Source organism: Scomber japonicus, chromosome 14 (assembly GCF_027409825.1).
Source record: "Scomber japonicus isolate fScoJap1 chromosome 14, fScoJap1.pri, whole genome shotgun sequence".
Taxonomy (NCBI): domain Eukaryota; kingdom Metazoa; phylum Chordata; class Actinopteri; order Scombriformes; family Scombridae; genus Scomber; species Scomber japonicus.
In genome coordinates this window covers 4571650-4594424 of record NC_070591.1, presented here as the reverse complement: position 1 = coordinate 4594424, position 22775 = coordinate 4571650, and the positions used below count along the sequence as shown (strand labels likewise).

The 22775-nt window shown below is 39.4% G+C and overlaps 1 protein-coding gene and 1 pseudogene across 1 annotated transcript; both read right to left on the bottom strand.

The window, feature by feature from the left end:
• Positions 1–5861: 5861 nt before the first annotated feature.
• Positions 5862–18136, bottom strand: LOC128373292 (G-protein coupled receptor 4-like). Its single transcript, XM_053333581.1, has 3 exons — positions 17951–18136; positions 16950–17134; positions 5862–6390 (listed from the first exon to the last, which is right to left on the bottom strand). Exons 1-3 carry the CDS (start codon positions 18134–18136, stop codon positions 5862–5864), a joined length of 900 nt encoding a protein of 299 aa, XP_053189556.1.
• A 1990-nt stretch (positions 18137–20126) lies between these two features.
• Positions 20127–22525, bottom strand: LOC128373291 (G-protein coupled receptor 4-like; annotated as a pseudogene).
• Between the last annotated feature and the right edge of the window lie 250 nt (positions 22526–22775).

The following is a 22775-nucleotide window of genomic DNA, read 5'->3' as shown; positions in this document are numbered from 1 at the left end:
TCTTCGGAGACCTATGAGGTTATAAAGAGGAATACACACACACACACACACACACACAAACACACACAAAGACTGTAGAGTATAAAAACAGCAACCCCAAAACATTAAACATTACATACAAAAAAATGCGTAAAACTGTATATTGCTCTTAATGACTGTTTCAGTTTTCTTGTATTAAGTACTTACATGTACCAATACCTCTGAACTGGTCTGTTAATCAACAATAAAGTGTTAAATGTAGTAAATGTACCTTTAAAAGCTGCAGGACCACAACCTGAATGATTTCTGTATGCTGGTGTCTGTTTTCTGTCCTCTGCATCAAGCCAGTGTGCAGAATATATCCGCTGTGTGCATTTCCGCATAATGGTTTCGTAACCAATAACTTCCTGTGGTTTTTCTATGAAAATGCATTTTGGTTTTACTAATTAAGCTTATCTATGTGTATGTAGAATTCAACAAAAAGGAAAAAAAGAAATGTCCTTCACAATGGAAGACAAAAGACATAGTAATATATAAAAAAGACTATAAGATCAATAAATTAAATAGGTAAAGTAGATATTTGACTACACAGATCCTAAATCCAGTAGGAGACAGTTCCATAATGTAGGAGCCTCAATTTTAAAGGCACAGTCACCTTTAGTTTTGATTCTGGAGTGATGAACAAACAACAAGAGGTTCTTAGAGATATAATAAGATATAGTACACCTTACATTGAATGATCAAGCCTCCCAGTCTGCCTGTGATCTAGCCTGTTTCACTACAGGCAGATTCCTCTCACTTGTTACAGACAGCAGGGAAATGAAATCCTTGAATCAATAAATACAAACTGTGGATCCAACATGAAAACTGTTTTGGTTCAGTAAATGTATTCTTTCGATCAGCTTGGTGAAGACCGGCCGCTGTCCCTGCTGAAAGATGGCTGGTTTTGTTAACAGAGACGTCCAAAAGTCTGTCTTGCTTCCTATCTGGATTCAAAGTTAGAGGCTAAGTGTGAGGCACACAGATCACAACATGAATAACTCCTCTCCCTCGTTCTGCAAGGAGCAATGGGAATCAGTGCCTGGTTTGTCGACTGGGGATTAAGCATAGGCTAGAACGCACAGATACACCTGTTTCATGTACTGTCCACTGACAGAAACAAACAGAGCAAGCAACTGTCCTACTCACTTGGCAGAGAGACAGAAGAAAAGTAAGTTGTCTTTGCTGGTTAAAAATGCTTAGTGACAGTCATAGAAACCATGTTTGTGCATCTGAACAGCTTTATGATAAAAACGTTAAATACTACTGTATTGAGACTTTGTTTCTTTCCTCATTGATCGGAGCACACGTCTCTTTTTTAAATGATCCAGTTTACTGAAACAGCTGGTGATGTTCATATTAAAATCTGTAATAAAAAGTGTTGAATCTGTTAATCATATTTAGAAACACCTTAGCATGCGTTCTGGCTCTCAAGAGGGCACCTTAGCACGCGTTGATTTGAAAAGAAGAATAAAAAGCAGCTTTATAAAACATGCCTGATCTCTTGTCTACCTCTCTAGCATGAGCTTGAATAAATGTAAAGGCAGCCACAGCCTCACACATGTAAACGTCCAGCTCCTTCACAGACTCAGACTCGAGACATCAAAGAGAGTGCAGAAAGCCTCCTTACTGCAAATCGACCTTTAAAAAAAAGAAAAAGTATTCTTTCTCTTACTTCTCTTTTTTGACTTTCCCACTGGGCTTTTGGTTTCAGCTACCACTGTCAATTTCTAGCTGAGTAATCACTTTCCACACACCACATGATACAATCTAACCACAGTGCATTGTGACATGCTGACCAATTGTCACCTTCCCAGCCATCAAAATAAGAAATTACGTAGTCAATCATGAGACTTTATTTGCTTCACATGAAAACAACAATAATTATCCATTTCTGTGAGTATTTTTTTCTCCTATCTCAGATGATAGATCCGGGCCAGCTTGTATCTCTTTCCCTCTATTAACTTGAATTTCTCCCTTCCTTTACTCTGTTAGCTTCTCTGCAAACACGGAGCTGACTGTCAACATCAGAGGTCACTAGTAGGCATGTAACCGATGAAATATTGAGGATTGTTAAATTTTGTTTATCCAGCTATTACAGTAAAAGTGGAGCGGACCCTCAGAAACTCACAGACCACTGTGCATAGCAAGACCTCGACTCGGGATGTTGTCATCAGTCATGTCTTCAGAGTTTCATGCTTGCAACACTTTATCTTCAATCAATCAATCAATCAATCTTTATTTGTATAGCGCCAAATCACAACAAAGTCATCTCAAGGCTCTTTACACATAGAGCAGGTTCTAAACCAAACTCTTCAGGTTTTAACTTTAAAGAGACCCAATATTCCCACATGAGCAACAGTGGAGAGAAAAAACTCCCTTTTAACAGGAGGGAACCTCAGAACCAGACTCAGAAGTGGGCGGACATCTGCCTCGACCGGTTGGGGTTGCTTCCGTTTTAATCTTTAGTTTAGGGTGTTACATAATCACATTTGCAAATTACCTAGAATGTGAAAAGAAGAAGAATAAAAAACAGCTTTATAAAACTTGCCTGATCTCTTGTCTACCTCTCTAGCATGAGCTTGAATAAATGTAAAGGCAGCCACAGCCTCACACATGTAAAAGTCCAGCTCCTTCACAGAATCAGACTCAAGACATCAAAGAGAATGCAGAAAGCCTCCTTACTGCAAGTCGGCCTTTAAAAGAAAAAAAAAAAAAGTATTCTTTCTCTTACTTCTCTTTTTTGACTTTCCCACTGGGCTTTTGGTTGCAGCTACCACTGTCAATTTCTAGCTAAGTGATCATTTTCCACACACACCAGATGATACAATCTAACCACAGTGCATTGTGACATGCTGACCAATTATCACCTTCCCAGCCATCAAAATAAGAAATTACGCAGTCAATCATGAGACTTTATTTGCTTCACATGAAAACAACAATAATTATCTATTTATGTGAGTACTTTTTCTCCCATCACAGATGGTAGATCCGGGCCAGCTTGTATCTCTTTCCCTCTATTAACTTGAATTTCTCCCTTCCTTTACTCTGTTAGCTTCTCTGCTAACACGGAGCTGACTGTCAACATCAGAGGTCACTAGTAGGCATGTAACTGGTGAAATATTGAGGATTTGTTAAATTTTGTTTATCCAGCTATTACAGTAAAAGTAGAGCGGGCCCTCAGAAACTCACAGACCACTGTGCATAGCAAGACCTCGACTCGGCATGTTGTGGATTGGTGGAAGGAATATTTTGAAGACCTCCTCAATCCCACCGACATGCCTTCCGGTAAGGAAGGGGGACCCAGGTGTGGTCTCTCCTATCTCTGGGGCTGAAGTCGCTGAGGAGTGCATAGGAGTTTACCCAACCAGTCGACATGTGTTTTGTGGACTTGGAGAAGGCATTCGACCGTGTCCCTCGGGGAGTCCTGTCGGGGGTTCTCCGGGAGTACCCCCTGATACGGGCCCTTTGTACTGCCCTTTGTCACCGATCCTGTTCATAATCTTTATGGGCAGGATTTCTAGGCGCAGCCAGGGCGTTGAGGGGGTCCAGTTTGGTGACCTCAGGATTGGGTCACTGCTTTTTGCAGATCCTGTTGAAAGATATATAATATCTGGTATAATGTACACACCAGAGAATACAGATAGTAGATGGCCAGTATGATCAAAGGAAGACAGATGACGACGGCGATCCAACACACAATATATATCTCAAATGAGAGTATTAATTTGCCCATATCATTATCATAAACATAATCATAGCTGTAGTTCAGTAACGTGTTGTTGTGTGCAGTTCCTCCATTCTTCAGAGATCTATTGGGTTGTGAAGAGGAAGAGATATTAAAAAATAAATATATATATATGTTTATACGTATATACACATACATACATACACTATACACACATACATATATATACATAAACACAGTGAACCCGAAACATTAAACATTAGACACAGAAATGTGCATTTAACATAGTGACAAGTAGAATCATTTAGCTCAACTAATTGCAAAGATTCAGTCAAATGTCAGATACAGTATATATTAATATATTTCTCAGCAAAGTGATAGAATCATTGTTCAAATGCACTTCAGTAGTAAGTGAACACATCACCTTTCTGCATATTCATCTTAATGACTGTTTCAGTTTTCTACATATACATGTACCAATACCTCTGAATTGGTCTGTTAATCAATAAGAAAGTGTTAAATGTAGTAAATGTACCTTTGAAAGCTGCAGGACCACAACCTGAATGACTTCTGTACGCTCAGGGATGGGGACAAATACATCAAAATGTATTTCCAAATAAAATACCAAATACCAACCTTAAAAATGTATCAAAATAAGCTACAAAATACAGCAGCCAAAAAATGTATCAAAATAAAATACTGTATTTTTGTATTTTCAAAATGCTACCAAATACTTCTTTCCCCAAGGCAGTTTTTTAAACAAACTTTCTCTAAAAGCCTTTTTCATCTATCCCTTCACTTGTACACTACCTGGAAAAACATCTGAAAGCAAGAGACTCCTCCCATAATCAGTCAACACATTAGATATGCTGACCTAATGTTAGAGACATCCCGATATAAACCTCTGCCCTGAGAAATGTTCCTTAAGTATACTTATTTACTCTCTTGGTGTAATAGATTGCCCACTATGAATCAGTGACAAAAACTCAAAGACAAACAATCCAAATTGATTTATTTAGAAATTTAAACTAGAGTTTTAACCTTTTCAGTTATTTAACACCATCACTACCAAACTTATGGTGAGTTTCATCACAATTGAATAATTTTGTATACACCTGAAACTAGTGTGTGAACAACCTCTATCAATGTCAATACAAAAAAAAAGTTTAAAAAAAAATGTGCAAGAGGTTGAGTGATGACACCCAGTAGCTTTGTGATTATCTACATCTTATCTGAGGAGGAGAGAAAAAAGCTAGACAGGTATGGATGTATGAATAGTACATCAGAAGTTACATTTTTATTACATGCACATTAGACCTAACATGCTGGGTTAAACTGCACAGTTGGTATGTTGCCATTTGAATACTGCAATTTGGAAACTTGAAAACAATAACTGTTTTATTTCAATCTCACACAAACAGAGTTACAAAGTGCTGCACACCCATAAAATACAGTAAAGTAATGAAAGTCACAGGAAAAGACAAAGGTTTCAGTTAACAAAGCACATATTACACATATGAATATAAAAATCAATACAAATGAGTAAAACACACAAACAGAAAGTATATGAATAAGTAAAAACCAAAATAAAAACAGAAATACGAATATAACAATTAAGAATAAAAAGCATCTTTATACAACATGCCTGATCTCTTGTCTACATCTCTAGCATGAGCTTGAATAAATGTAAAAGCAGCCACAGCCTCACACATGTAAAATAATGATCTGCAATCTGTCCTGGATGTAGATCCCTAAGAAATGAGCCGTAATGGCTGCTACAGACAACTAGTTTCTGTGTTTACTTTCATTCAGACTCTGAAACAAACGATTGAAATGAAACTTTGATTCAGTCCTCATTTTCCTGAATCTATATAAAAAGGCTGGGGAGTAAAAAGTGAGCATGACCCATAAAGCCACATTTATTTGAAATATACAATGTTGAAATTAGGGTTAGTGTGTCCCTTTAACCAACATGCCTAAATATATCCATAAAAAACTAATTTGCTGATGCAGTATGTGAGCTTAATTTTAAAGAGACAGAGCTTCTACAGAAACATTTGTTTTTGTTTGTTTTTAATTGACCGTCAGGTGTCTTATTGTATATCAGTGACTCTCTTGTCCCCCTTCCTTTCTATTTCCCTGAATTTCTCTCTGCCTACACAGAGCTGACTGCCGTCATGTTATTATCATTTACAGCAATAATCTGCTGCTGCTGTGTTTCCATCCTGCAACAACACACAGAGGCTAAAATCTTGTCTATGGCCCCTTTTCTCATGAAAACATACAGAACCAAGTCTCCAAGAGGATTGAAGAAGATGAATGTTGAATAGTAAGTCATATAAAGATGTGGTATTATGGTCCAAATTATGTAAGGCAAGAACAGCAGTGTGTAATTAAGCAACACCAGAATCGTAGCTCCAACAATTCGTCGTTTTTCCTCAGAGGACACAGAGATGGCAGCAGACAGGCCTTTAAAGATCCCAACCACAGAGAAGATGAGCACGGGGAAGGGGAGGAGAAGGAATACTGGAATGGGCTCGAGACTACCGCTACTGAACATGGGAATGAATACATTCAAAACAGAAAGGGCCAAAGCTAAGACCCAGACCACAACACAGACCATCACTGAGACCTTCACGGTTCTTCTGAAGCGGTACCACAGAGGCCAGGCGATGAGCAAATACCTGTAATACAAGATAGAAACATAGATCATCTTAATATTATCAGTTCCAGTATAATCAGGATCTCAAGGATGCTTCAGAAATATATTGAGATTTAATGATCAAACACATGTAAGTACTAGGGCTGTCACTTCTTATTTGAAATTTGAACATTATTTTGAATGTGGGGTTGTGACAGTTCCTCTGCTTTGCTGCTCTTGTCGCTGCTGTGTTGTGTCTGCAGACACCTGGGGTCCGTTCCATAAAGCAAGCTCAGAAAAGCAGACCTGACACCTGACTTGAATGAGCCTAACAAATGAGATCAGGCTAAAGCAGTTCCATAAAGGGGGGTTGGCTGGCTACTTCCTGCTTTGCTTGAGTGCAGACGCTTCGCTCTTTGCTCTCCGCTTTACTTTTCTTTTTTCCATTGAAATCCTGTCCTTTTGCTACTAAATTTATGGAAAGCGGGTCCTGGATACTTCTATATCACTGGGAACTTAATTTATGAAAGTATCTCAAGGCTACCATTATTATTTAAACTCTTTTACTTCGTGAGTGTGGCCTATCAGCAGCACAAGCCTGCACTATAGTGACTGGGATTGAGGAGCTCAGCTAAGCTAAGCTAATTAGCAGCAAGATGCCTCCCTTTTCCACGGATGATTACCACAAACTTCTCCAGAAGATAGCGGTACTGGAGACGAAAATTCAGCGACTTGAAGTCAACGTGGAGGTAAATGGACAATATGGGAATGAAACCACTCTACAGATGACCCAAATCAGTGGACAGGAGCAGGCTAACAGACAGCTAATTAGCACCACCAAGAAGCAGGAGGCTGGTGGTTACGGCAGTAAATCAACCAGTAGTCCTCCCTGGAACTCTCTTGGTGCAAGGCCAAAGAATAAATCATCGCTTCCCTTAGATATGGGAAGACGGTTAACAGGCAGAACCCAGCACCCGGAGGCTCGTGATGAAACTGAGTGGCCTGCACTGCTATCGCAAAGGAGGGTCTCTTCAACCCCAGTACCAAGGAGAAAACAGCCGTGGACTGTGGCAAAAACAAAAAGTAAGAGCAAACCGACCCAAGACACAGGGATTCTACTAGAGAACAGATTTGCTCCACTTTTACAAGACCCTGACTCTCCAAAAGAAAGGTCATCTTCCAGCACCAGAGAAAGGTATGTGGCTAAATCAAAAACTAAAAGGCCGCAGAAAGAGCTAACCACTGGGCCTCAGACACTGATAGTGGGTGACAGAGCTGTGAATATGATAAAACACTTTTTCAACAAAAACACCAAAGTACTCTGTTTTACCAACGACATGGTGTCCGATATCTCAGAGAAAATTCTGGAAATCACTGCTGAGCATCCGACAGTGAAATCTCTCGTCATACACACAGGAGCGCTTGATGTTATCAAGCAACAATCAGAGGTATTGAAACGGGATTTTAATGATCTGCTGAACAAAGTTCGAGGTCTGAATACTGAGGTGTTTATCAGTGGACCTCTACCGACAGTTCGGCGAGGAGACGAGAGATTCAGCAGGCTGATGATGCTCAACAGATGGCTCAAAGATACGTGTGCTGCTCAATCAGTGAATTTTATTGACAATTTCAACATTTTTTGGGAACGCAGACACCTCTTTAAGGCAGATGGATTTTGCCTTAACAAGTCAGGAGTACAGCTGTTAAGCTACAACATTTTTGATTTTGTGCGTCAGTCACCAGCAGTCCCTGCCAAGGACAAGAGGCGAGACAATCCAAAACAACAGATAAGACAGCGTTCTGGAGAAGAATTGTTACTGCCTGAGATAAGGACTGACCATGAAAGTCAACACACCCAGAGAGAGGATTTAATGTCATCCTTGCCCCAACACAAGGAGTCTCCCCCAGCCCCAACAGCCCAACAGGAGGAGTCTCCCCCAGCCCCAACAACCCAACAGGAGGAGTCTCCCCCAGCCCCAACAGCCCAACAGGAGGAGTCTCCCCCAGCCCCAACAACCCGACAGGAGGAGTCTCCCCCAGCCCCAACAACCCGACAGGAGGAGTCTCCCCCAGCCCCAACAGCCCAACAGGAGGAGTCTCCCCCAGCCCCAACAACCCAACAGGAGGAGTCTCCCCCAGCCCCAACAACCCAACAGAAGGAGTCTCCCCCAGCCCCGACAACCCGACAAGTGGAGTCTCCCCCAGCCCCAACAACCCGACAAGTGGAGTCTCCCCCAGCCCCAACAACCCGACAAGTGGAGTCTCCCCTAGCCCCACCTGGAGACTCCCAACTTTCACCCACCAGCCTTTCATTCTCTCCACTCAGTCAGGACTCCCCACTTCTGGATTTCACCGACAGGATGAATGACCTTGTTAATGTTGGAATCCAACTCACACCACGCACAAATCCCATTTTTTCTCCCCTCAACTTCCCCCATCGTCAAGCCCCTCCCATTCCACCACGCTGGAAACAACCATCATCCAAGAGTCACAGAGCCCCCCCACCTCCTTTGACTCAGATCATCTGTGAGTCTGACTGATATGTGCCGGGTCCAGGCTGCAATACTGATACCAATTATGTTCTCCCCCAGGAAAAGTCAGGGCCCTATGGAGTTCAGGTAGTTTTCTCAATCCCTGTGATGACAGGTAACAGAAGAATGGTTAAACTGGTGAGAAATAACAAGAGTTCAATTAAATCTGCTAATTTACTAAGTATAGCATGTCAACCTCAAAATATACCAGTGTCTCCTGTTATCTCCACAAGGTTAGCTCTACTCAATATCAGATCGCTAGCAAACAAATCACTGCTAGTTAATGACGTCATTATGACCTATGATCTTGATTTTTTACTTCTTAGTGAAACATGGCTGACTGAATGTAGCTGTTGTGCTATTCTCAATGAGGCAGCACCAACAAATTTTAGTTTTATGAACAAGTGTCGAACTGGTAAGAAAGGCGGAGGAGTTGCTGCCATCTTTAAATCTGTATTTCAGTGCAAGGAAATTACATTAGGTGATTTTAGCTCTTTTGAACATCTCTGTTTTTTATTAAAAAGTGATCCAAAAGTTCTTTTTTTAATCATTTATAGACCTCCAAGATACTCAGGAAAATTCATTGATGAGTTTGCTGAACTGCTGTCAGTTATCTGGACTGACTACAACTTTTTTATCATAACAGGGGATTTTAACATTCATGTAGACAATAACATGGACAGTAACGCCAAAGAACTCTCTGCTCTACTTGACACTTTTGGCCTCTTGCAACATGTGAAAGGACCCACACACACTCGAGGCCACACTCTGGATCTGGTTATCTCTAAAGGTGTTGATATTTCTTCTGTTGATGTTAAGGACTTGGCTCTTTCTGATCATTTCTGTGTGTTCTTTGACTTACAGATCATTCCAAATGTTCAGTTAACCTCTGTGTCTGTTAGGAGAAGGTACATAAATGAGAATACCAGTGCAAAGTTTATGGAGGCTATAGCTATGTCACCAACTGTGAGTGCAGAGTCAGTTGATGAACTCCTGGATAAATTTAACTGGAAAATCTCAAATGTCATGGATGCTGTTGCACCTATTAAAACTAAGACAACCTTGAGCAGAAAGAAAACACCATGGAGGAACACTATGATGATAAAGGCTTTAAAAACAGCATGCAGGAAGGCAGAGCGTAAGTGGAGAAAAACTAAACTTCAAATTCACCTTGACCTCTACAAACAAAGTCTTTGTAATTTTAAATATGAGTTACTCAAAGCTAGACAGCAACATTTTTCTGAAATAATTAATAAGAACATCAACAACACTCGTACTTTGTTTGCTACAGTTGATAAGCTTACAACCCCCCCTCAACAGATAGCTCCAGAACTCCTTTCCACAGAAAAATGAATGCTTGCTTTTTCAGTGAAAAAATCCAGTCCATAAGGTTAAATATCAACACAAATCAACACAACAATAAAATGATGCAATCCCTCAGACCTCCCAGGAATAACTCAACTGCAATGTCAGAATTTTGTAGCATGAGGACTGATCCATAGCAAGCCCTCCGACAATGGAATGCTTTGATGCCCTGAAAAAGGGGCAGTAAAATGATAATTCAAATATATGAAGGAGCTGGTTTGTTTTCCTTCACCCCTTTTCCTGTCACGAGGTAGGAGTTGGGCAAAAGGAGGGGAGCTTTTACGATCCCAGCAAACTTTTCACCCCCATTCCATCCCTCCAGGGGGCCTTTTCAGAGACCTTTTGACCTACGCGTGAAATCCCCTGGGTTCTGTGAGGTAACACAGAACCCATGTGTGACTCTAAGGAGAATCATCCTCTTGTTACACTAACCTCTAAATGAACTCTATTCCTTCCTTCAATGCAACAGACAATCAAGATAAATGACTTTAAAATGACATGTTAACCCTTTTTAATGAACAATGTGATCTCTGTAACATTATATTTCTGTTTTATAATTCTTTGATGCCTATGTTACCCGACAAATCCCATATGAGTGTGACATGCATGACTATCATTGTTGGCAACTACAAACAGGTTTAAGATCCAACAGGAATGTAGGAGATATGATATGAGTAAAGTTTGCTACCTCTGCTAACATAAAATCAGCATAATCTTATTTAGGAAGAACATGCATGTTTCAATTGATTGTGGGACTGGAGTCCAAGAATATCTACGAATGTTATGCCACTTTGTATCTGTATGCCTGTATTAGGGTGAATGATTATTTTATTCCCCTCGTGCTGATGAGGCAGCAGTGATGAGATATTAAATAATTAAATCCTAGTATTCCGATTAAAATAGTGAGACGACCCCTCCTCCCTGCTATCTCGAAGGAGGAGAGAGAAGCCCTCACTCCGGATGGTGGGCGTGGTCTTTAGCCATCCCCCGTGTGATCCATCCCCCGTGATACATAAGCGCCAGATTTTGAAATTTCACCCTCTTGTTTTCTTTTTTCCTGTGCTTACTTGTTTTGCTCCTTGCTGCTCGTTTATAACCTCTTAAAACTTTTCTAGTAAGTAATCCTTTGTTTAGTATTTTCGCAGCTTAGAGCATTCTTCCTTTTTGCACAGTTATCTTTGATTTTTATTACAAGCCAATCAGTCGTATTCCAGTTAACGTCGCTGCCTTTTTGATTATCCCAGTGTAGTTTATTTACCTTTTTATCCTTTTCTAAAAGCCCACGTGCTTCAACCTTTGTCCGTTTCGGACTCAGACAGAAAACCACATCTGACTCTGCATCTCCAAGGCTCAGCACGGCCTAAAAGACTTTTCTCTCTCAGTAATTCAAGCTGAATTCAAGAGAACCACTCTGAACCTTTTTATGGACTAAGATACCTCGGCTTTGCTGGCCAGCCTGAACTGAGGTATTAAGAATAACTGAGTCAGCCACAGAACATCGTCTCCTCACCGCCTGTGATCCACCACGAAGCGCCAGTGGCATCTGCAGCTCCCGAGGCCAGCAGAACCACTCAGCCGAACCACCCGCCGAAGCCAGTCACCACCCGCCGAAGCCAGTCAACCAGTCCCGCATTGCTAAAGCCAGAGAGAGAGAGAGAGCAACCTCCCACTGGGTTCGCGACCAAAACCACTCCAGGGCTGACGATCGACGTCTTCTGCACAAGTAGGGTTATGGTTCCATATTCTACACAGGCTGGTGAAAGATTGTAGCTGACCTTTTCAACTCCACTGCCCTATAGTTATTAATATCGACAGAATAGCTTTACATAGTATTTAGGAGTAGACTGTTCAGTCATCACTGCTGCATCATGAGTTTGAGTGCTATTAACCTTCACTGAGCATAATTAACCTACCTCTTTGATGTTATATGTGTGCATATGTTTCATGACGCTATATCTATTGTTACTTAATCCATGTGTTTAAATAAATAGCCTGTTAGTATCATAGACAAATTGTGTGTGTGTGTGCATTATTTCTGGTTTAAATACACTAAGAAGTTCCCTGACGCCTAGAATTCACGAGCCTAAAGATATTTGACTGATTCATTAAATTTGCCTTAATCAAATCTATTTAATTGAGTTATGGTTATTTAATTAATCCTAATTGAATAATCATAACTTCCGGATCTTGCGTCCGGTGGTGCCCCTTTTAACGAGTGTTTAATTATACAAATCCGCTACAATTTAAAACAGTTGACCAAAAAACCATTGAGGAAACAGTGCAGCATCTAAAACCATCAACATGCTGTCTTGACACAATGCCATCAGATTTCTTTAAAACTATTGTGAACTCTGTCCAAACAGATTTGCGACAAGTAATAAATAGCTCACTTAAATCAGGTGTGTTTCCTAAACTCCTAAAAGTAGCTGCCATTAAGCCACTCTTAAAAAAGAGAACGCTGGATGCTTCCATGTTAACCAACTACAGACCTATCTCAAATCTTCCTTTTATAGCCAAGATCGTTGAGAAAGTGGTTTTTAATCAACTCAGTCATTTCTTGAACTCCAGTGGCCTTTTTGACAAATTTCAATCAGGTTTCCGACCTAACCACAGTACAGAAACAGCTCTTATTAGAGTGTTAAATGACATAAGGTTGAACACTGACTCAGGCAAGGTGTCAGTTCTGGTCCTGTTGGATCTCAGTGCTGCGTTTGACACTGTGGACCACAGTATACTGTTGAACAGGTTGGAAACTTGGGCAGGACTCAGCGGAACAGTCCTAGACTGGTTCAGGTCCTACTTGGAAGAGCGGAGTTATTTTGTGACCATTGGAAGTTATGAATCTGATCGAGTGGCTATGACATGTGGAGTTCCTCAGGGGTCAGTTCTTGGACCCCTACTGTTCAGTCTATATATGCTGCCCTTGGGTCAAATTCTGCAGAACTCTAATATAGACTATCACAGTTATGCAGATGACACACAGATATACCTAGCACTGTCCCCAGATGACTACAGTCCAATACAGTCATTGTGTCACTGTTTAGAGCAAGTAACTAATTGGATGAACCAAAATTTCCTTCAATTAAATCAGGACAAAACTGAGGTCATTGTTTTTGGCAATAAAGAGAAGAGGATTGCTGTCAGTAAACATCTCGAGTCACTCTCTCTAAAAACTAGGGACCAAGTCCGAAACCTTGGCGTGCTGATTGACTCAGATCTGACTTTCAGCAGTCACATCAAATCAGTCACCAAAACAGCCTTCTATCAGCTTAAGAGCATATCCAGAGTGAAGGGTTTTATGTCCCAAACAGACCAAGAGAAGTTGATTCATGCTTTCATCTCAAGTAGACTCGACTACTGTAACGGTCTTCTGACTGGACTCCCACAAAAAAGTATTAAACAGCTGCAGCTCATTCAGAACGCTGCAGCTCGAGTTTTGACCAGAACAAAGAGATCAGAGCACATTACTCCAGCTCTAAAGTCTTTACACTGGCTCCCAGTCAGCTATAGAATAGATTTTAAAGTTCTGCTACTGGTCTACAAATCACTGAATGGTTTAGGTCCAGAATACATGAATGACATGTTAGTAGAATATAAACCCAGTAGAGCTCTGAGATCTACTGACTCTGGTCAGATAGTTGAGCCCAGAGTTCAAACTAAACATGGTGAAGCAGCTTTTAGCTGTTATGCTGCACACAACTGGAACAAACTACCAGCAGAATTGAAATCAGCCCCAACAGTGAACACTTTTAAATCCAGGTTAAAAACATTTCTCTTCTCCTGTGCTTACGATTGAGCTCTTTTAAAGCACTTTACATTTTAATCTTTCATTTGCACTCTTTGTCCTTTTAATGATTTTAAAGCTAATTTATTATTTTATGCTGCAATCATTTTATTTATGTCTTTCTATTTTTCTGTACTTTGTTTTTATTATGGGGGGGGGGGGGGGGTTAATTGTATGTTTTAAGTTTCTCAAATTGCATGTTTTTCTGTTTTATGTAAAGCACATTGAATTGCCATTGTGTATGAAATGCGCTATATAAATAAAACTGCCTTGCCTTGCCTTGCCTAAAGGCCGATCCACATTCACACAATTCAAGAGAGGCTCGAGTATTCAGACTAATTGCATGTGCGCGCCATTCATGAGCAGCCCACGACGTCGAACACAGATCAAACGGATTCACAACGACAAAATTTACCACAAAAGAGCAACAGAGCAGCAGCAGTCTCGAGCACACACTTCTGAAGACATATGAAGGATTTAAACTTATGATCACAACAAACAATAAATAAAATCCAGGAGAAAAGGCTGGCAGGAAATTGCTGATCGATTGAATAGGTCTGATCTGTCTCTGAAGGTGTGCTCTTGTTGCAGAGCCCTGCGTACTATAGCAGCTCTGTCATGTACAACCTCCTCAATCAAGGGACAGGCCTTGACTAACAGAGAAACAGTGCATGGGTTGAGGTTGTTACTGGACCTTAATCAATTAACAGAAAAAGAGAAACGCCTAGACATGCATCCACTAAACACAGCTTAGTTTACTTTTAAGACATTATTTTAAATGTACCTATCAATAACCAATACCTTTGAAACAGCGCTTCCTACCAGTTAAAGGCATGGATTTAAATTAAATATTTAATATTTTTGCAGTTGTTCAATATTTATGAGGCTGTTATTCTGTCAGGCCTCAATGTTCAATATTATAAACACACACAGACACAAATACATATACATATATATAATTAAGTTGACTATGTACTCGACTATATAAGTGTATATATATTTATATTATTAAGTCGACCTTTGTTTTTTTTAAATGATGGCCATTAATGAAGCCATATAATATGTTAGCCTGGTCCAGACAATTAGCCTGGTCCAGACCAGGTTAGTTTGCCTGTATTAGTTGCCATGGTAACTGAGCTTGAACTATGCTGAGTTTGCTTTATGGAACCGAATCTGCTGGAAAATGAGCCAGACTAATGAAATAAACCTGGTTTATTTGGTAATCCTGGAACAGGGCCCTGGATCCGGTGTGCCAGGCTCTCCTCTCCCCAACACACTCCTGCATTGCTTTCTTGGTTCATTTACCTTGTCTCTCTCTCACACACACACACCCACACACACACGCACACACGCGCACACACACACTCATCCACTTCCTAGATGACTGGTTTTACAGACTAACCCTACCTATCTGTTGTTTCCTGTTAATTTTCACTATTATGTTTTGACTAATTTACTCTTGCATTAATGAATACCTGTGTGACTCATTTTGCCACAGTTGAGACTCTAGGGGTGAAAAGTTCATATTCAAGCTGTAATGAGCTGCTGGAATGTAGGCTGCAGTCTGTCAGACCAATTGAAGTAGTTTTCTTTGTGATCCAGCAGAGGGCGCTCTAAAACTTCACCAGGTCCACCTGTTGCATGCCCTGCTGACCCATCAATAAACTGAGGTACTGTTAATAGGCGGTTGTTTTTTAATGGAGGAAAATAGTGAGCGGAGCTTTCCTTAATGAACAACTACAACACTAAACCATCTGAAGAGTATTTCGGGTTTGTCCTGTAGGTGAAAGTGATATGAAATTGCCATTTATTTTGTGTCAACAAATTATTGTCAACATGAGTTCATTCACATTATCAAAGTCACAATAAACTTTATATCTAAACCTCGGACCTGTACTTCAGACCTGTAGTGAGGGAAATATGATCCGCCGTAAACACGCTGCATTTTATTTTGAAAATTAACCCGGTGTTTCATTTTGTATTTTGTACACGATTTCCTGTCCTGCACGATCTGCTCTGTGTGAATGATGCGCCGTGCTCTGACGTCAGGCAAAAATAGAATTATTGAATAATTGACTAGAGCGTTTTTTTAGACCATAACTCACAGGTTCAAGTTGCTCCACTGTCACGTCTCCTCAGTCCGAGCGGAGCCGCAACGGACAGAGAAGCAGCGGCTCAACACACACAACAACCCCGTATTACAAGAAATGGGTACAGTTTTTGTACCGCCGTTTTTGTTTTTTTACATCCCTAACAGGAATTTTTTAATGTTATTTAAAACAAACAAATAAACACGCGCGCACACACACACACACACACACACACACACACACACACACACACACACACACACACACACACACACACACACACACACACACACAGAGGGCACTTTAATACGAGGCAAAAAGGGCAGGGACTCAAGCACCCCTAGGGCCCTATGTGTGCACGTGCCTGCTTGTCACTTCTTGCCATTAAATTTAATTATATGGCTTATTATTGTTATCTTGTCACTTCCATTCAATTTTGATGTTGATAATTTGAAACAGGAATGGTGTTTTATAGAACTTTTCATGTTCAGTGTCATCATTTGGCACTTAATTATCTGGCTACTTACTCTGTAGATGCTCAAGAGTCATTCTGTGTCAACTCAACCAGAGTGCTGTTTGTGGTTATGTGGTTCTTTAGCCACTAAAGAAGATGATAAATCACTCAATAGACCTCTGAACAATTTGTCTCCCTCATTTCTGAAATGGCTACGCCCCTGACCTCATTTGACTGCATATTATTCAGCACACTCAGTCTGGTGTCAGCGACATTCATATTAATAAATTAATTGCAGGTCTTTACAATTTTGTTCAAACATTTTTGAAAAAGTGACAACCCTAGCAATACACACATAATAAGAAAACAGATAGTTACCTTTCCAGGGAAATACAGACCATGAAGCCGACACTGGCCGTTACACCAAAGAGGTGAATTGAGAGGATGATGAAGAACAGAACACCCTTGAGGTTTCCCAACAATGTGGCCATGCAACAGAGCTGAATAAGGTCAGAGATGAGAAGGTTGATGACGTAGATTGGAGCAACGTGATCATGACGTACCTGCAGGAGAACATGAATAGAAAAAGCACTTCAATTGTGAACATGCTGCTCTGAACTTAGTCATGTCTCTGAATATTGTCTAAATGGAATTTTAGGATTGGGCAACATCTTGAAATGATTTGATTAATAATGTCAACAATAATGTCTAAATTGTAAAACTGAGTTATTAGAAATGAACAAAAAGGTTGTTTTAAGTCAAAAAGTCACACAGATGGTAACTAGCCATATTAGTCATAATTATACTACTAAATAATAATAATACTAAATACTATAAAAACCTGATAATTAAACCCCTGATCATTAAAGTCTACTGATTGATCCCTATGAATAAAACTTTGAGTTCTCTTGTTGAGAATTTCTCATATTGATCAGACCAAGATGTTCAAAAGAGGGTTTCTTAAAAGGCACCTTTACAATGTATTTTAATTATTTATTAAATACACCTACCTTTAACACCTGCCTTTAAAGGACTTGACCAGCATTTTTTTGTACATTTTTCTTATTTCTTCTTTGTCAACAAATGTCATGTGCAGAGTCAAACCACCAAGCATGTGTGCATGTATCCAAATCTGTTTTATCTTGATCCTAAATAAGTTACAGTAACCAGGAACAAAAGAACATGTCTTCCAGTGCGGCTGTTCATTTACATGTTCTTAATGGTTTTTGGTAACAACTGAGGTCTACAGCACAGAGGAAGATATATCAGGTTTGATTTTGCTGAAAATAAGAACAATATAGAAAATTGCCAACCAAGTCCTTTAACTCCAAAATCTATTAAGATCCATCACTATATAATATTCAGTATAATGTACGCACCAGAGAATACAGATAGTAGATGGCCAGTATGATCAAAGGAAGACAGATGACGATGACGATCCACCACACAATCTCTAGCTCAACGTCTAGCAGAATCGGTAGCTCAATTACATCATGATAGCTGATGTTATAATCATAATCATAGCTGTTGTTCTGTAACTTGTTGTTGCTGTAGTGTTCCTCCATTCTTCAGAGACCTACCTATGAGGTTATAAAGAGGAATACACACACACACACACACACACACACACACACACACACACACACACACACACACACACACACACACACACACACACACACAAAGACTGTAGAGTATAAATACAGCGTCCCCAAAACATTAAGCTTACATCCAAAAAAATGTGTAAAACTGCATATTGCTCTTTATGACTGTTTCAGTTTTCTTGTATTAAGTTTCTACATGTACCAATACCTCTGAACTGGTCTGTTAATCAACAATAAAGTGTTAAATGTAGTAAATGTACCTTTGAAAGCTGCAGGACCACAACCTGAATGACTTCTGTATGCTGATGTCTGTTTTCTGTCCTCTGCATCAAACCAGTGTGTGGTTCTGTAACAATAAAGCACAATAATACAGACTGATTATTAATTAAGAATCTAGCATGGATTTATACACATAACACACAGAGCTGAAAGCTAGTGAGAATGGTGGAAAATATAGCAATTACTGAACACTGAATAAATTCTCAAACAGCACAACACATGAATTACTGTCACTAGAACAGTCATAGAACAAGTTTGCACTGTACATTTGTATAAGCAACAGGAAATATCAAATAAAATGTGCAGAAGAATTATCTAGCATGATGTAATAGCATAACATTCATAAACTATTAGAGATCTAACAAACAGACCTAAGGAATCTGTAACTCACATTTTTTGGTTTTAGAAATAAATGTGCATCAGATTTTGCCGTGGTCTGGGGAAGGTGAGGTCCTGATGTCATCTCTGTCTCTGTGTCACCTCTCTAGTTTTCACGTACCTTCTCACACCAAAAGGGAAGAAAACAAATAAAATGCAAATAGATAGATGCATAGATAGTTAGTCTGATCTTTGATTCAAAGCTGGCTTTATTCAGTTTGCTTTTCTTTCTTTCTTTTTTTTTTGCATGATTATTTGCATTTCTGTTTTTATGCACTTGTCAGGAGGAGCACACATTTTACCTTTAGTATTTTCTAAATGTCTTTACGTTTGAAAGCTGCAGCACCAAGTGTGATGTTGTGTTCTCTGCATGCAAACAGACTACAATATATATGTTGAGTGATGACACCCAGTAGCTTTGTGATTATCTACATCTTATCTGAGGAGGAGAGAAAAAAGCTAGACAGGCATGGATGTATGAATAGTACATCAGAAGTTACATTTTTATTTTTTACATGCACATTAGACCTAACATGCTGGGTTATACTGCACAGTTGGTATGTTGCCATTTGGAAACTTGAAAGCAATAACTATTTTGAGTTACAAAGTGCTGCACACCCATAACATACAGTAAAGTAATGAAAGTCACAGGGAAAAGACAAAGGTTTCAGTTAACGAAGCACATATTACAGATATGAATATAAAAATCAATACAAATGAGTAAAACACACACACAGAAAGTATATGAATAAGTAAAAACCAAAATAAAAACAGAAATACAAATATCACAATTAAGAATAAAATGCATCTTTATACAACATGCCTGATCTCTTGTCTACATCTCTAGCATGAGCTTGAATAAATGTAAAAGCAGCCACAGCCTCACACATGTAAAATAATGATCTGCAATCTGTCCTGGATGAAGATCCCTAAGAAATGAGCCGTAATGGCTGCTACAGGCAACTAGTTTATGTGTTTACTTTCATTCAGACTCTGAAACAAACGATTGAAATTAAACTTTTGAGAGAGTCCTTGTTTCCCTGAATATTTATAATAATTCTGGACAAAGCGAGCAGGACCCATTTAAACCATATTTATGGAAACAATGCAATGTTGAAATAAACTGAAATTATAATTTAACCAACATGCCTACATGTAACCATAAAAACAAAATTTGCTGTTGCAAAAGAGTAGTATATAAGCTTAACTTTTAACTTCTACAGAAACCTGTTTTTTTTTTTTGTATATCAGTCACCATCTTGTCTCCTTTCTATTTCCCTGAATTTCTCTCTGCCTACACAGAGCTGACTGTTGTCATGTTATTATCATTTACAGCAATGATCTGCTGCTGCTGTGTTTCCATCCTGCAACAACACACAGAGGCTAAAATCTTGTCTATGGCCCCTTTTCTCATGAAAATATACAGAACCAAGTCTCCAAGAGGATTGAATAAGATGAATGCAAAAGTGTTAGTCTTAATATAAATTTGTGTTATGTTCCAAATTATGTAAGGCAGGAACAGCAGTGTGTAATTAAGCAACACCAGAATCGTAGCTCCAACAATTCGTCGTTTTTCCTCAGAGGACACAGAGATGGCAGCAGACAGGCCTTTAAAGATCCCAACCACAGAGAAAGGTTACTCTGTGGTTGGAGGAGAAAGATTACTGAAATGGCCTTGGAACTATTGCCACTGAATACGGCAGAACAGATAATGACCAAAGTGAAGACCCAGACCACAACACAGACCACCACTGAGACCTTCACGGTTCTTCTGAAGCGGTACCGCAGAGGCCAGGCGATGAGCAAATACCTGTAATACAAGATAGAAACACAGATCATCTGAACATCATCAGTTCCAGTATAATCAGGATCTCAAGGATGATTCAGAAATATATTGAGATTTAATGATCAAACACATGTAAGTACTAGGGCTGGTTTATTTGGTAATCATGGTACAGGGCCCTGGACCCGGTGTGCCAGTCTGTGTCAGACCATTTTAAGTAGTTTTCTTTATGATCCAGCAGAGGGCGCTCTAAAACTTCACCAGGTCAACCTGTTGCATGCCCTGTTGACCTACTAATAAACTGAGGTACTGTTAATATGCGGTTGTTTTTTAATGGAGGAAAATAGTGAGCAGAGCTTTCCTTAATGAACAACTACAACACAAAACCATCTGAAGAGCTGTGTGTGGAAGTATTTTGGGTTCCACACCATGGACAGAAAAGTCAGGATCAAAGATCAGGCTATTAGTCCACTCTGTAAAACATGCTAGCTAACCAACCCACTGAGCCAGTGGAGGTGGAGGCAACACAGAAGAGCAGAGCAGCGCCAAATGTACAACCTCATTTGACTGCATATTGTTCAGCACACTCAATCTGGTGTCAGCCACATTCATATTAATAAATTAATTGCAGGTCTTTACAATTTTGTTCAAACATTTTTGAAAAAGTGACAACCCTAGCAATACACACATAATAAGAAAACAGATAGTTACCTTTCCAGGGAAATACAGACCATGAAGCCGACACTGGCCATTAGACCAATGAGGTGAATTAAGAGGATGACCCAAACAACCTCAGGGTTTCCCAACAATATGGCCATGCAACAGAGCTGAATAAAGTCAGAGATGAGAAGGTTGATGACGTAGATTGGAGCAATGTGATCATCACGTACCTGCAGGAGAACATGAATAGAAAAAGCACTTCAATTGTAAACATGCTGCTCTGAACTTAGTCATGTCTCTGAATATTGTGTAAATGGAATTTTAGGATTGGGCAACATCGTGAAATCATTTGATTAATAATGTCAACAATAATGTCTAAATTGTAAAACTGAGTTATTACAAATGAACAAAAAGGTTGTTTTAAGTCAAAAAGTAACACAGATGGTAACTAGCCATATCAGTCATAATGATACTACTAAATAATAATAATACTAAATACTATAAAAACCTGATCATTAAACCCCTGATCATTAAAGTCTACTGACTGATCCCTATAAAAAAAACTTCAAAAAAGTTTAAAATGATCCCATCTATGATCTACTTTGAGTTCTGTTGTTGAGAATTCCTCATATTGATCAGACCAAGATGTTTGAAAGAGTTTAATTATTTATTAAATACACCTACTTTTGACACCTGCCTTTAAAGGACTTGACCAGCAATTTTTGTACATTTTTCTTATTTCTTCTTTTTCAACAAATGTCATGTGCAGAGCCAAACCACCAAGCATGTTTGCATGTATCCAAATCTGTTTTATCTTGATCCTAAATAAGTTACAGTAACCAGGAACAGAAGAACATATCTTCCAGTGCGGCTGTTCATTGACATGTTCTTAATGGTTTCTGGTAACAACTGAGGTCTACAGCACAGAGGAAGATATATCAGGCTTGATTTTGCTGAAAATAAGAACAATATAGAAAATTGCCAACCAAGTCCTTTAACTCCAAAATCTATTAAGATCCATCACTATATAATATTCAGTATAATGTACGCACCAGAGAATACAGATAGTAGATGGCCAGTATGATCAAAGGAAGACAGATGATGATGACGATCCAACACACAATTTGTAGCTCAATCGGTGGCTCAATTACATAATAATAGCTGTTGTTCTGGAACGTGTTGTCATCATCGTAATAATAATAATAATAGCTGATGTTTTGGAACGTGTTGTTGCTGTACTGTTCCTCCATTCTTCAGAGACCTATGAGGTTGAGGTTATAAAGAGGAATACACACACACAAACACACACATACACACACACACACACACACATACACACAAAGACTGTAGAGTAAGTTTCTACATGTACCAATACCTCTGAACTGATCTGTTAATCAACAATAAAGTGATAAATGTAGTAAATGTACCTTTGAAAGCTGCAGGACCATAACCTGAATGACTTCTGTATGCTGGTGTCTGTTTACTGTCCTCTGCATCAAA

Coding starts and splice junctions, on each gene's coding strand:
- LOC128373292 (XM_053333581.1), bottom strand. CDS start 18,136: ATGGAGGAACACTACAGCAACAACAAGTTACAGAACAACAGCTATGAT. Junction 17,135..17,950: donor TCTACTATCTGTATTCTCTG/GTGCGTACATTA, acceptor GTTCTCCTGCAG/GTACGTCATGATCACGTTGC. Junction 6,391..16,949: donor GTCTGTATTTCCCTGGAAAG/GTAACTATCTGT, acceptor CTTGTATTACAG/GTATTTGCTCATCGCCTGGC.